This window comes from Sus scrofa, chromosome 1, assembly GCF_054392235.1.
Source record: "Sus scrofa isolate SSC_HxYL_T2T_F1_AM1 chromosome 1, Sscrofa_HxYL_maternal_Yorkshire_Landrace_v2.0, whole genome shotgun sequence".
In the NCBI taxonomy this organism is placed as follows: Eukaryota; Metazoa; Chordata; class Mammalia; order Artiodactyla; family Suidae; genus Sus; species Sus scrofa.
This window is the reverse complement of record NC_139383.1, coordinates 270249243-270263003: the sequence shown is the minus strand read 5'-3', so window position 1 is coordinate 270263003 and position 13761 is coordinate 270249243. Positions and strand designations below refer to the sequence as shown.

At 44.7% G+C, this 13761-nt stretch overlaps 1 protein-coding gene across 4 annotated transcripts in view; it reads left to right on the top strand.

Moving 5' to 3' along the window:
- Positions 1–13761, top strand: part of BRINP1 (BMP/retinoic acid inducible neural specific 1) — a 196590-nt gene that overhangs the window by 166181 nt on the left and 16648 nt on the right. For all 4 annotated transcript variants that reach the window (XM_021077997.2, XM_021078073.2, XM_021078035.2 and 1 more), the window contains 1 exon segment: positions 980–1202. In XM_021077997.2, coding sequence (XP_020933656.1) covers positions 980–1202 — 223 coding nt within the window.

The following is a 13761-nucleotide window of genomic DNA, read 5'->3' as shown; positions in this document are numbered from 1 at the left end:
GAGTTTCCCAAACTGTGACTTGATGTAAACTGCTCCACGCACACAGCTTCCAATGAGAGTGGATCACGCAGTTGTGGGGGGATGTCCTTGTTAATTTCGTCAACCTACAATTACATCAAAGAGAATGTTTCAGTTGGTGCTAACATCTATTTATTTATTTATTTTGCTTTCTAGGGCCTCATCCATACATATGGAAGTTCCCAGGCTAGGGGTCTAATCAGAGCTGCAGCTGTTGGCCTACACCACAGCCACAGCAATGTGGGATCCAAACCATGTCTGTGACCTACACCACAGCTCATGGCAATGGCAGATCCTTAACCCACTGAGCGAGACCAGGGATCGAACCTGCAGCCCCGTGGACACTGGTCAGATTCATAACTGCTAAGCCATAATGGGAGCTCCAGTTGGTGCTAATATCCCTTAACATCTCTCTGTAACTTGCTACTTTCCTAAATCGCAGAGCAAGAGAAGGCCCAGGAGTGTAGTCATTTAGCACGCAACTGTATTTGGCTAGAATTTACTCATATTGTTTTCATCATCTTTAGTTTTACAGCTTTAGTTCTATAGCTCCCATTCTACTGAAGGCATGGGATAGTGTAGATTTTCTATGTAGACTGGATCAAACTTTGGTTTAATCGAGTTGAAGACACTATTCAGTAAATTTAAGTGATATGTGGATGTCATTATCAAGTTGGCATTCAAATGACCCAAGTTTGGGCAGCCCTGTCTGAAGCAAGGATGCAGGATGCAGGTTCACTCCTGCAGCAGCAAAGTGAAGACCCGTTGTTGAAAGCACAGTAGCCTCCTCACTGCCTACTAGGAGTCGCACAGGCCAGGGACACATCATAGGCTCCTAACAAGTTGGCTTTATGGCAGGTTTGCTTTACTGGTGGCTGGGAAGGGGCCTATACACCTGAGGCAGCTTCAGAGTGGGGCCATCGTGCTCAGCCCATCTCTCTCGGCCTTTGTCTCTTGCTAGATGAGTTTAAATCATTCATGAAGCGTCTCCCCAGCAACCACTTCCTGACCATCGGGAGCATCCATCAGCACTGGGGCAACGACTGGGACCTGCAGAACCGCTACAAGCTCCTGCAGAGCGCCACGGAGGCCCAGAGGCAGAAGATTCAGCGCACCGCCCGCAAGCTCTTCGGCCTCAGCGTCCGCTGCCGCCACAATCCCAACCACCAGCTGCCTCGAGAGAGGTAAGTGCAGCCCCACATACCGTCTCTGCAGGCTCAGGCCCAGTGCAGAGGCACCTGCAGTGCAGAAGCTGCATTTGGAGCCCATGGCCTTGCACGGTCCAGAACCACAGTTGTCCAGATTGTTCCTGGCTTCTCCCTTAATGGCTCTGGTGCACTGGATTTCTCCCTGCTTGCCTGAAAATACTCTGAACATTCAGCCTCTGTGGTTTGTCGGATCCATCTGACTGAGGAAGGAAATTAGCAGTAGCCCTGTCTGCTAGGTGACATTATTCTGGTTGCTTAAAATGTATTATCTAATTTTAAAATTACTTGGCAAAGCCGATCTTGGCATCCCTGTCTTAATGGTGAAGAAACTGGGTTAATGAATGAATCCAACGATGTATTTATTGAGGGTTTCTGACCAGGGCTGGTAGTGGAATGAAACAAAGGGGGCACCCACCTTGGACGCTGTGAGAAGGCCCTCCCTCCCTGGTCCTGCAAGGGCAGAGCACTCACCTGAGAGCAAGTGTCTCCTTCAGTGCCCACCTGCCTTAGTGGCCTTACCCTGGCCCAGCCCGACACTCCATGTCCCAGGCACTCGGATGAAGGATGGGGAATACAAGGGTGAAGGAGACAGACGAGGCTGGTGCCTCATAGCACTTAGGCTTTATCTGCTTTCTCAGGGACCCACAGGAAAGGAGCTAGAATTCAAATCCAAGTTCCTCGGACTCCCTTCTCCCAGGGCATTTATGGATCTGCATCTGGGGCTCTTCTATAGTGGTGCCTCCGGGGTTTGCAGGGTTTCATGATGGCCTCCCGGGAGAGCAAGAAGGCAGGGATGGGGTCTGATTACCTTGCTTCTGCCAGAGTGGCTGGGCTTTCATCTGTTTCACATTTGCGGGTTCCACAGTCAACTTTACTCAGTGAAAACAGATCCACTTTTAAAAGGACTGAGACTGAGACTAAGTCACCTTCACTTAACAAATTCTAGGTCGGCCCCATATTTTATATGTGGTTGATCCTGCCATTGTAAAGATCAGAAAGCTGAAGCTCAGAGGGAATCAAGGAATTGGTCCAAAACCACAGTGAAAGTTAGTAGTTCTCTGAAAGAATGCCATTTGCAGCAACATGGATGCTAACTAGAGATTCTCATATACTAAGTGAAGTAAGTCAGAAAGAGAAAGACAAATACCATATGATATCACTTATATGTGGCACAAATGAATCTATCTACAAAACTAGAAGCAGACTCACAAACATGGAGTACAGAATTGTAGTTGCCAAGGGGGAGGGAGGAGGGAGGAGGATGACAGGGAGTTTCAGGTTAGTAGTTGAAAATTATTACATTTAGAATGAATAAGCAATGAGGTCCTACTATACAGCACAGGGAACTATACCCAGTCTCCTGATGGAAGATAATATAAGAAAGGGAATGTATGTATATGGATGACCGAGTCCCTTTGCTGTACAGCAAAAGTGGGCACAACATTTTAAATCAACTATAATTTTTTAAAATGGTGAAAAAAAAGGAGGAGAAGAAAGTCAGTAGTTCTCCGTGGGTGGTTTTGTCACTAGGGAACATTTAGAAAGGTCTGAAGACATTTTCAAGTGTCATAATGCATGCGAGGAGTGTGCTACTGCAGCCCCCACAACAGAGAGTGATGTGGCTGCGTAAGTCAGCAGGGCTAGGCTTGGAAACCCTGATAGAAGACAAAGAGACAAGATGTCCTCTGACTCTAAATACTGTTCTTAACCACCCTGCTCTACAGTCACTCAAAACTTAAAAAAGCACTATAATTTTCTAAACAATCTCCCTCCATCCCAACCACTCCCATCCCAGCCCCTGTTTTCTTCTCGTTTCTCTAGACTCAGATCAAATGCTGCCTCCTTCAGGAAGTCTCTCCTGGTTGCACCAGCTGATACAGAGGGCCCCTTAAGTTCCCATTAACCTGAAACCTGCATGTTAGTCAGCAGATTTTCTTCTGTTTCCCCATAACGAAACTCTCTCTTTGTGCGCCTGTCTGTAATTGCCGCCGTTCTCCCCGTTCCCTCTTACTCAGAGCCCTGGCTTTGCATCGTGATCATTATTTTGGAAATCGAATGGAATTTCTGCTGATGGTGGCTTCCTTGCTGCAATGCTGCAGTTAACTAGGGGCTAGGAAAGGGGTGCAGTCACCAAATGGCTTCCTGTCATCTGGGAGAGACGCTTGAACCGCCACCACGAGTGAGGGTCTGAAGTGGACTCCATTGAGACCCATAGGCACGTGACCTGTGTGGGGCCCTGGGGGCAACCGGGAAGTGAATGCAGTAACAGTGCTTTGAAAGACGTCTCTCGGCAGAGGTAGGAGGAGGGGGGTTCTGTGGGCAGTCAGGAAGAACTCCCCCATAGGTTAGCTTGCTAGGGCCGCCATAGCAAAGGACCACAGACCAAGTGGTTTAAACAGCGGAAATGTATATTCTCATAGTTCTGGTGGCTACAGGTCTCAGATCGGGGTGTTGGTTTCTCCTGAGGCCTCTCTCCTTGGCTTATAGGTGGCCATCCTCTCCCTGTGTCTTCATAGGGTCTTCTCTCTGTGTGTATCTGTGTCCTAACCTTCTTTTCTTATAAGGTCACCTCAATGACCTCATTTTAACTCATTTACCTCTTTAAAGACCTTATCTCCAAATAGAATCACATTCAGAGTTACTGGGGCAAGGACGCGAACATATGGATTTTGGGGGTATATAATTCAGCCTAGATCCCCTAAGAGGTGGCTGTTGATCAGATCTTTAAGTAAAGAAACCATACATCCCCAAGACTGACCACATGGGAGGCAGAGCTGGGAAGGATAACATTTAACAGTTGCCAGACTTGAGATGAATGCATCTGTCAGTTCTGCTGGTTGTCACCCCAGAGAATGAAAGTCCAGAAGCCCTAAAACGCAGGGAAGACACAAGTATGAAAGGTGAGAGAAGCATCCAGGGTGCAGAGCACAGAGCCCCATCAGGCGTGCCAGGTCCTGGGGAGGCTTAGGAGGGCTCTGGAGGAGAGAGGAACTGGACAGGCATTAGAAGGGAGGAAGGAGGGACAGAATCAGATAATGGGAAGTACAGGGAAAGGAATCAGAGGGGTGGGTGAAATCACACTCTGCCATTGGCAAGCTGTGTGACCTTGAGCAAGTCGCTTCACTATTCTGAGCGTGATGTCCACATCTGCGAGCAAGTTGCTCTTCCTCTGCAAGCTGATAGGTGTAGACAGCTAGATATGTCCTGTCACTGCTGCGACCTGCAGAGAAAGAGCTTGCCTTCTCACCTCCTGAGTTGAGAAAACTTGCCCTAATCAGTACATCCCTCCTCTGCACACCTGGAGAGGATGCATGGCATTCCACCTTGGCAAGTCACTCGGTTACGTCCATGGATGTAACCCCGGACACTGGGGGGGCGGGGTCACAGAAATGCAGCCCCCATGCTGGTTCTTCTGAAGCCTGCCCAGGAGCACTGAACCTCCTTGCTGCCATCAGAACCGGAGGCTGTAATGAGCCTTTCTCATACCAGTAGACAGGGCACCTCCCTGCCATGAAGCAGTGCCAGGCAGAGGTGCTAACACTGGGACCTTGGGCCCCCCAAGCTGAGCAGGCTGGAATTAGCAAATGAACCGCTCACTCTTCTCTGATTTGTCTGTGTACTGGGCTCCGTGGGAGCTGAGCCCAACCAAGCAGGTGCCATCACTTGTGTCAAGAAAGGTAGCATTGTTGAGGTGGGGTAGGAGAGAGAATGAGCCAAGGCTTTAGTAGCTCACAGATTGGGTCCAAATCCTGGCTCCATCTTTTACTAGCCATGAGGCTTTATGTAAGTCCCAACACCTCATTTGCAACGTGGGATAATAACAGTAGCCTTCGAGTTAAGTATGAGGATTAAGATTTGAAAATTCTGAAAGCCTGACTCAGTTAAAAGAGAGGAGGTGGGGGCATATTACTTAGTACAGGTTTCCCCTGCTATCCAAAAGCCGTGTTTCCACCTTTCATAAGTTGAAATGACATAAAGCAAAGAAGCAGTGATCTTCTCTCATAAAAGCTAAAAATTCGGATTTCTTTTGGTTAGCGAAAACTTTTTTTTTTTTTTTTTTTTTTTTTTTTTTTGTGTGTGTGTGTGTGTCTTTTGGCCTTTTCTAGGGCCGCTCCCACAGCATATGGAGGTTCCCAGGATAGGAGTCTAATCAGAGCTGTAGCCACCAGCCTACGCCAGAGCCACAGCAACTCGGGATCTGAGCTGCATCTGCAACCTACACCATAGCTCACGGCAATGCCGGATCTTTAACCCACTGAGCAAGGCCAGGGATTGAACCTGCAACCTCATGGTTTCTTGTCGGATTCGTTAACCACTGCGGAAAACGTATCTTTTATAAGTCTTTTGTAAACGTAAAGTAGCATAAAGCAATCTTTTGGAAAGTGGGGGATACCTGTATATGTATTCTGAAGGTCAGACAGTGTTCTAAGCATCTCATATGACTTAATTCATTTACCCGTTACTGCAACAGTTTGAACTGGGTACTTACTATCTTACTATTTCTATTCTACACATAAGGGAGCTGAGGTACAGAGTTTAATAATGGGCCCAAAGGTAGTAAGTGTTATTTTCTTGTTAAACTTCAAAGAGGTGTTTACCTAGAAAATTTAGTGAGGAGTCAAATACAGATAATTTGAGCTTGGTTTCAAGGCAGGTTGGAACCTTAGTATTGGACTGGAAGGCTGGTTAATTATTCTGGTTATTAGTGGTTGCCAGGGCTTTTTTGGTTATCAATTGCTGCCAAACAAGTCACCCCTGAGACTTACTGGCTTAAAACAACACTTTATTATTACCAGTGCTCAGGAGTCTATAAATTGGGCACATCTGGGGCTCCCACAGATTGGCTGGGGCTGAGATTACCTGGGAGCTTGACTGGACTGGACATTCAAATGGCTCACTCCCAGAGTTGACAGGTGATTCTGGCTCTACACGTGCCCTCTTCATGTGGCCTGGGCTTCTGGAAACATGATAGCATCCTGAGACTAAAAGGAAGCCATGAGACATCTCACCACTTCACTTTGGGAAGTCAGAGAGCTTCACTTCCATCATATTCTCTTGGCCAAAAGTTCAGCCCAACTTCAAGGGTGTGAATCCTGGAAGGTGTGGGTCATTGAGCGGAGAGAGTTTTTTTTTTTTTTTTTTTGAGATTAAGTACCACAGAATAATTGAGTATAATTGGAACTAGAGGTGACAATCCTGTATGAAGGGCAAATAAGATGAATGATAGCAATCTAACAATCACTAAACAATGACAAACACTAATTGAGCAGCTATTGTAAGGCAATCGAGCTGGCTAAGTATAAAGACTGCATCAGACCAGACCACCTTAGTTCAAATTCCAGCTTTAGTGCCTACTTACCTTATAACCCTGGGGAAGTTACTACCACATTTGAGCCTCAATTTTCTCACTTGTAAAATGAGTGCCAATCTCATAAGGCTGTTTGGAGGATTAAGTGCTTTAACCCACATAAAATGTTTAGGACAAGGCCTGGCCCATGGAAAATGCTCAGTACATGTTAAGCTCTTGGTCTCACTGTTATTTTTACCAGGCATTGGTTTTTGCATATAAATTGCTAAGCCCACAGTAATAGTCAGTGAGTCTGAGTGTTTGATGATAATGATGACACATATCTTTTTCATCTAATCTTCACACTATCTCTGTGAAGTTGACATGATTGGATTTGTTTTATAGATGAGGGGACTGATGAGGTAGAGATGGAATTAACTTGTCCAAGGTCCCAGGGCAGATAAGTGGCAAGATTGGAATGGCCTTGCTCACTCCACTGGCGGTCAAGAGCCCCTAAGCAGGCTCTAGGCAGTAGCGGAAGCAGGAGAGGTGGCTGTGCTTGGGTGGGGCACCTTGGTTTGAGTGCACCATGATGCTAAAGGCAAAATGAGCTCGTCAAGGTCATGGGGGTGATGACAGACCAGGATAAGAGATTTCTAAGCCCTAATGTAGTGTGTTGAGATTCACGTAATGTCACTAAATTAAAGAACCCTGAGTCAAACCCTCTTACACTGTTTGTGGGCATGTAAATTGGTACAACCACTATGGAGCCCAGTATGGAGGCTCCTCAGAAAACTGAATCTAGAACTACCACATGATTCAGAAATTCCACTCCTGGGCATATATCCAGACAAAATCACAATTCAAAAAGATATATGCATCCGTATGTTCCTAGCAGCACTCTTCACAATAGACAAGACATGGAGACCACCTAAATGTCCATCAACAGATACATGAATTAAGAAGATACGGTACATATATACAGTGGTACACCATTCAGCCATAAAAAAGAATGAAATAATGCCATTTGCAGCAACATGGATGCAACTAGAGATTTTCATACTAAATGAAGTCAGTAAGAGAAAGACAAATAACATATCACTTATATATGGAATCTAAAATATGGCACAAATGAACTTATCTACAAAACAGAAGCAGACTCACAGACATGGAGAACAGACTTGTGGTTGCCAAGGGGGAGAGAGGAGACAGTGGGATGGACTGGGAGTTTGGGGTTGGTAGATGCAAACCATTACATTTAGAATGGATCTACAATGAAGTCCTACTGTACAGCACAAGGAACTATATTCAATCACTTGGGATAGATCATGATGGAAGATAATATTATAAAGGGAATGTGTGTATATATGTATGTACATATATATATATACACATATATATGACCAGGTCAGTTTGCTGTACAGCAGAAATGGGCACATTGTAAATCAGCTATACTTTAATTAAAAAAATTCAACTAAAAAAAAAAAAAAAAAAGAACTCAATCAACTCTGGAGCCCAGACAGACACATCAGACATATGCCCTATAAGTAGAGAGAAAACGAGACTCAGTGCAGGTCAACTCAGCAACCATTCCTTGAGAATTCACTGTGGCGGGGGAAGGGGGGTGGTTCTGGATGCACCAGGATAAATAAGACCCATCCTGCACCATGGGTTATTGCTTGTTGGGATGAGGGTAGCAAGATTAGTTCCAGACCACACCTGCCCTTGGGTAATTCAACACCCAACCAATATCTGTTGGGTGCCCATCCTGTATGAGGTTATTCGGGGCGGGGGGGTCCCAGGGATACTGAGGTGGATTTCTTTTAGCCTGTGCATGAGCTGGCCCTAACATCAGACCATGGTTCTCCAATTGGGCAGATCGAGAATAAAGGCGGGAATGCACGGGGGAGGGTCCTGTGGATTGTTTCACTACCAGGAGATCCTTACGTTATGCAGTGGAAAAAGGGGGAAAGACTGGGAGGTGGGCTTTGAGCTTGGTCACTACTGTTACTAGATTTTCTGAACCTTGGTTTTCTTTTCCTTTTTGCTTTTTTTTAGGGCTGCACCTTTGGCACATGGAAGTTTCCAGGCTAGGGGGTTGAATCGGAGCTGCAGCTGCCAGCCTACACCACAGCCACAACACCACCACATCTGAGCCAGGTCTGCAACCTTCGCTGCAGCTCACAGCAATGCCAGATCCTTAACTCACTGAGTGGGGCCAGAGATCGAACCCATGTTCTCAGGGATACTAGTCGAGTGTGTTACCACTGAGCCATAATAGAAACTTGTGAACCTTGGTTTTCTCATCTGTAAAATAGGCATAATTTCTTCCTCCAGCATCCGAAGGTTGCTATCCGATTCCCCTGAGACTGTGTGTCTGGCAGCGCTTTGTAAACTCTCCTTTATGAAAGGGGGCTATGCAAGCAGGGTTAACAGGAAGAGAATGGGGTTGAGTATAGGTCTAAGGCAACACTAAATGCCCAAGGAAATGTCTTACACACTATTCTCTCTTTTTCATAATTTAAATTTTTTGTAGGCACTCAGTAGAGGTTTACTGAATGAAAGATTCTTTAAATTCTATACTGCTTTACAATTTTCAAAAGTTTCACAAGTGATTTCACATAATATTTTTACCTCATTTAATCGTCGTGACAACTCATCTGGCAGCAATAGCTCATCCCATTTTGTGAATGAGGAAGTTAAGGCACGGAGAGGCAAACTGACTTGCTGAAGATTATACAGCAGGTAAGAGGAAGGATTCAAACCCAGGCAGAGTCCTTTCCTGTAAGATGATGCAAGGTGTTCAGATCGCCTGCCTGAACGACAATCTGCCATGTGATAGAAACTACCTTTCATTGCAAAGGAGGAAGGGAAGGGGAAAGAAAAGAGAGAGAGAGAAAAAAAGAGGGGGGGGGGTAGGGGAGAAGCTCAAAATCAGCTCGAGCAGTGAATTCTGCTGGCTGTGCAATTCCATGACTGTTTATACACTACCTGGTCTCTGTGCCAGACCTGGGAAGCACTTAGATACAAGAAGAGGGATCTTTGACATCAAAGCATCATAATCAAGCCTCAGGAGTGCTTGTGAAAAGGATACTCATTTGAACTGAAGACCTGAGTTCAAGTCCTGGCTGGGTCCTGTGTGATCCTGACTAAATCCACAGTGGGCTGTAGCAGATATTCCAGAATGAGAACAATGGGCGCAAAAAAATGAACCTCGCAGGGACAAGTCCGGGCAGAGTAGGGAACAACTCCGCCTCACCTATAACCAGAGCAGCTCTTTATCCATTTTTTTTTGTTGAGATTCTGAATTAAACTACACTTGAGAAAATAAAACAAATCATTTTTTCCTTTTTATGGCTGCACCTGTGGCATATGGATGTTCCCAGGCTAGGGGTCAATTCGGAACTGTAGCCGTGGTCTATGCCACAGCTCGCAACAATGCCAGATCCTTAACCCCACTGATTGAGACAGGGATTAAACCTGCATCCTTATGGAGACTACATCGTGTCCTTAACCTACTGAGCCACAACGGGAACCCCTCCCCCTTCTTTTTTTTCTTTTTTCTTTTTTCTGAAACAATTTGAAAACAACTAGGACTCAGTTATCTCTAAGGTCCTTCCCAACTCCTAGGAGAGAAGTCACACACAGAGAAAGAGAGAGTAACAATTCAACTTCCAAATATTGATATAAGAACTGGTAATTGAATCTTTGAGCCGTACTGCTTTTTTATGGTGCTTTTTCATCCATTTTAATGAGTAGCCTATAGTTCAAGATCTTGGATTGCCCCAAATGATGATGGCCCTTCAGCTAAGTCTCCCAGACTCTACTCAAATCACTTTCCAATCTGTGTTCCACGAAGCAGTTAGAATTATTACTTAAGAAGCAAATTCCATCTTGTCACATCTTTGCTTAAAACCTCTGGTGGCTAATCCCTGCTCTTAGGAAAAGGAGCGAACTCTTAAGAAGACCTACCTGTCTGCTGTGATCTGGCCCCTGCCTGCCTTGCATGCTGTGTTTCGCGCCTCTTCTTGGCTCTCTCGGCTACAGCCCACGAAGCTCCTTTCTGTCCTCTAAGCATGTACACCCTTCCCATCTCACAGGCTTCACACAGGCTGGTCCCTCTGCCTGCAATGTGCCTTTTCCTTCCTTCCCTGTCATTGCATCTCTACCTCCTTCAGATCTCAGCTCCAAAGGCTGTGTTCCTTGCACTGAAAGGCTTTATTGGGACGTTTTACATACTTGCCTTGGAATCTGATTCCCCAAATGAAGCCCAGGTCTCATTTTGCCATGATGCTTTTGTTTATTTATGAACACCTGTCTCTCCCCTGAGACCATCAGCTCCATGCAAGCATCTGGGCTCAGGCTTTTCACCACTTTAAGAGCACAACTTCCTGGTACAGTAATTGGCACAAAGGAGCTCTTCCAAAAGACGTGCTCGATGAATGGACAAATTATTTTTTACTAGGAATGGGGTCCCAAAGACATGTTGAGACAATGTTTTTATTTTTATTTTATTTTATTATTTCCCCAATACATTATTTTTTTTCTACTGTACAGCATGGCAACCCAGTTACACATATATGTATACATTCTTTTTTCTCACATTATCATGCTCTATCATAAGTGACTAGACGTAGTTCCCAGTGCTTCACAGCAGGATTTCATTGCTTATCCATTCCAAAGACAATATTAAATTGTGTCCCATTGCCATGTAAAAATCTACAGATTTTTTTTTTCACATATTGTATATGATTAGACTGTCCTCCTTATTCAAAGAGGAAGGGAATAACACCAAAGAGGGTTATGTGACATGTCCAAGGTCACTCAGGGAATGTCTGAACAGAGTATGATTAAAATTCAGGCCCTTGGACTGTGACAGTTGAGGCAGTATGACAAAACGGAAACTGCAATCGGAGATTGTCTTGAATTGACCTGTATCCAAATTCTGAAAGTATCTGCTGTTGAGAGAGACTATTACCTTGGGAATTGCACCCTAGCAGGAAAAAAAAAAAAAAAAAAAGACGCTTCTCAGAGGTTATTAAATCCAGTGAGATAAAGAAAATTTCTTAGAACTGAGTAGGTGCTTAATAACCGAATGATTTGATACTTGTCCCCACATCTTGTCCTGATTTTTCTAGCGGTTATAGTATCATGAAGCAAAGCAGATCCTTGGAACTTTAACTTGAGGGCAGGTGGTATAATTATTGGCATTTTCCGATGACTCCCGGCCTCCGGGTTATTTTTACTTCTCATATCCACATGGCCTTGACCCAGCAGTCCAGGCTTTAGCCAAGCACAATATAATTATGCATTGTTGAGATGAAAATCTCTTGGGGACAAGTCACCTCAGGCTCCAATCCTGGGGCCACAGCTTCTGAGCCCAGGTCAGCTTTTAACCAACTTCCTGCTCCAGACGGTGTTTAATTGGAATCTACGGAAAGATCCTGGCTACTAAGATAATCATTATCTCTATTATCAGGACTCGCTACATCCACCCCATTTTGATTCTTCTCTCTGAACTCTATACTTACTTGCCTCTGGATTTAATCTCCCTAGACTCCTGCAGTGGGGCAAAGGGATGTGACTTCTTCTATTTTATTGAACTGAAGTCGGTTTCAGTTTATTAGACTGATAGTCCCCGATCTCCCACTTATTAGAAACGTGACCTCAAAAAAAAAAAAAATCACTAAACCTACCCGAGTTAGTTAGTTTCCTCATCTATATGATCAGGACCATGAAAAAAGCTACCCTACGGGGTCGGTGTCTCAGTCAGTTTATATGATATATGTAAAAACTCTTCATAACCTGTAAAATGCACAGATACGATGTTAACACGATCAAGGGCACTGTCGTCGCTATAGATTCTAGATGTTTGATGAAGACACTGTGACTGCTTCTAAGAAACCGATGTTTTCATTGGAAAAGGTAAAGCAGGAGCCCCACAAAATGTAACAACATAGTAGAGCAACGATGGGATTTCTGATACTTAGGACTTTAGACTCTGAAGTCTGACAGGCCAAGGTGTGGACTGCCATTTACCAACAACATAACCTTGGTACAGAATTAAGGTGGTTGAGCCTCATTTGTCCAATTGATAGGATGGAGATAAAATTAGTACCTACCATCAGAAGACCAATAAATGAACATATATGGCACTTTTTGCATATAGTTAAGAAGTCAACCCCAAGGCTCCTCATTAGGCAAATTTACCAACCATTAATTTCTCAACCAATTGAAAAAAGTGAAATAGAGAATCGGAACGTAGAATGCAGTACTGTCCATATGAAACTGACAGCACTGACGGCCTAAACCTAGCCAGAACACAGATTGGGACTTGAACCCACATGCTGGGACTTGAACCCAGGCTAAAGCCAGCTTGGGACTTGAACCCAGCCAAAACTCAGACTAGGACTCGAACCCACGGTTTTAAATTAGAATCACGCACCCTACGTCTGGACTCACTGAGCTTCAGGTTCTTCATGCCTCCGCACAGAAGGAATTCCGCAGGAGACAAAGTCATGGGCAAGAAATAGATTTATTAGGATAGGACGCCTGTGAGAGATGCAAGCGGACGGGCAAGGAAGCTCTGCCCCGCGGATCCAGTGGGCTACAGTTTTATCCTCCCAGGGGAGTCAGGGTTGGAAAGCCCCACCTCTTCCTTTCTGGCTGCAGTAGCTTCTCCTTAGAATCAGGTAAGTTGTGTATTCAAATCAGCTGAAGGGAGATCTTCAAACCCTTGCCCTTGGTCTGAATCTGAATGCAGGCCTCATCCCACAACCAATGACCTGAGGTAATTTTCACACCTCCATTAGTCCAGCCAGCCTGCCTTATTCTGATCACTTTCTTGAACTTACAATGGTCTCCCAACATCCCCCAGGTTTCTTTCTTTATCTATGATCCCCTACTGGGGCTTCTACAACCACCTGTGCTCACTCCATTCCTATCACATAGATGAATACAACTTATTTTAACTTGAAATATATAAATACATGTTTCTTGGCCAGCCTTTTGAAGCAAGCCCAAAATCTTTGAGGGGGTTGGTATATTCCACTTGGCATTTTCTTGGCGTTCTTGCATAAATCACACCAGTAATTGTATAATATTTCCAATTTTGGTTTATTCAAAATGGAGCAATAGTTTAAAGACTCTTGAGAAGCAATCTAAATGTTTGTAGATTTTTATGAGTTCTCCTAATCTTTTTCAGGTACTTCCCCTTTATTTAAATTGATGGCAGTTCTTTCGTGAACT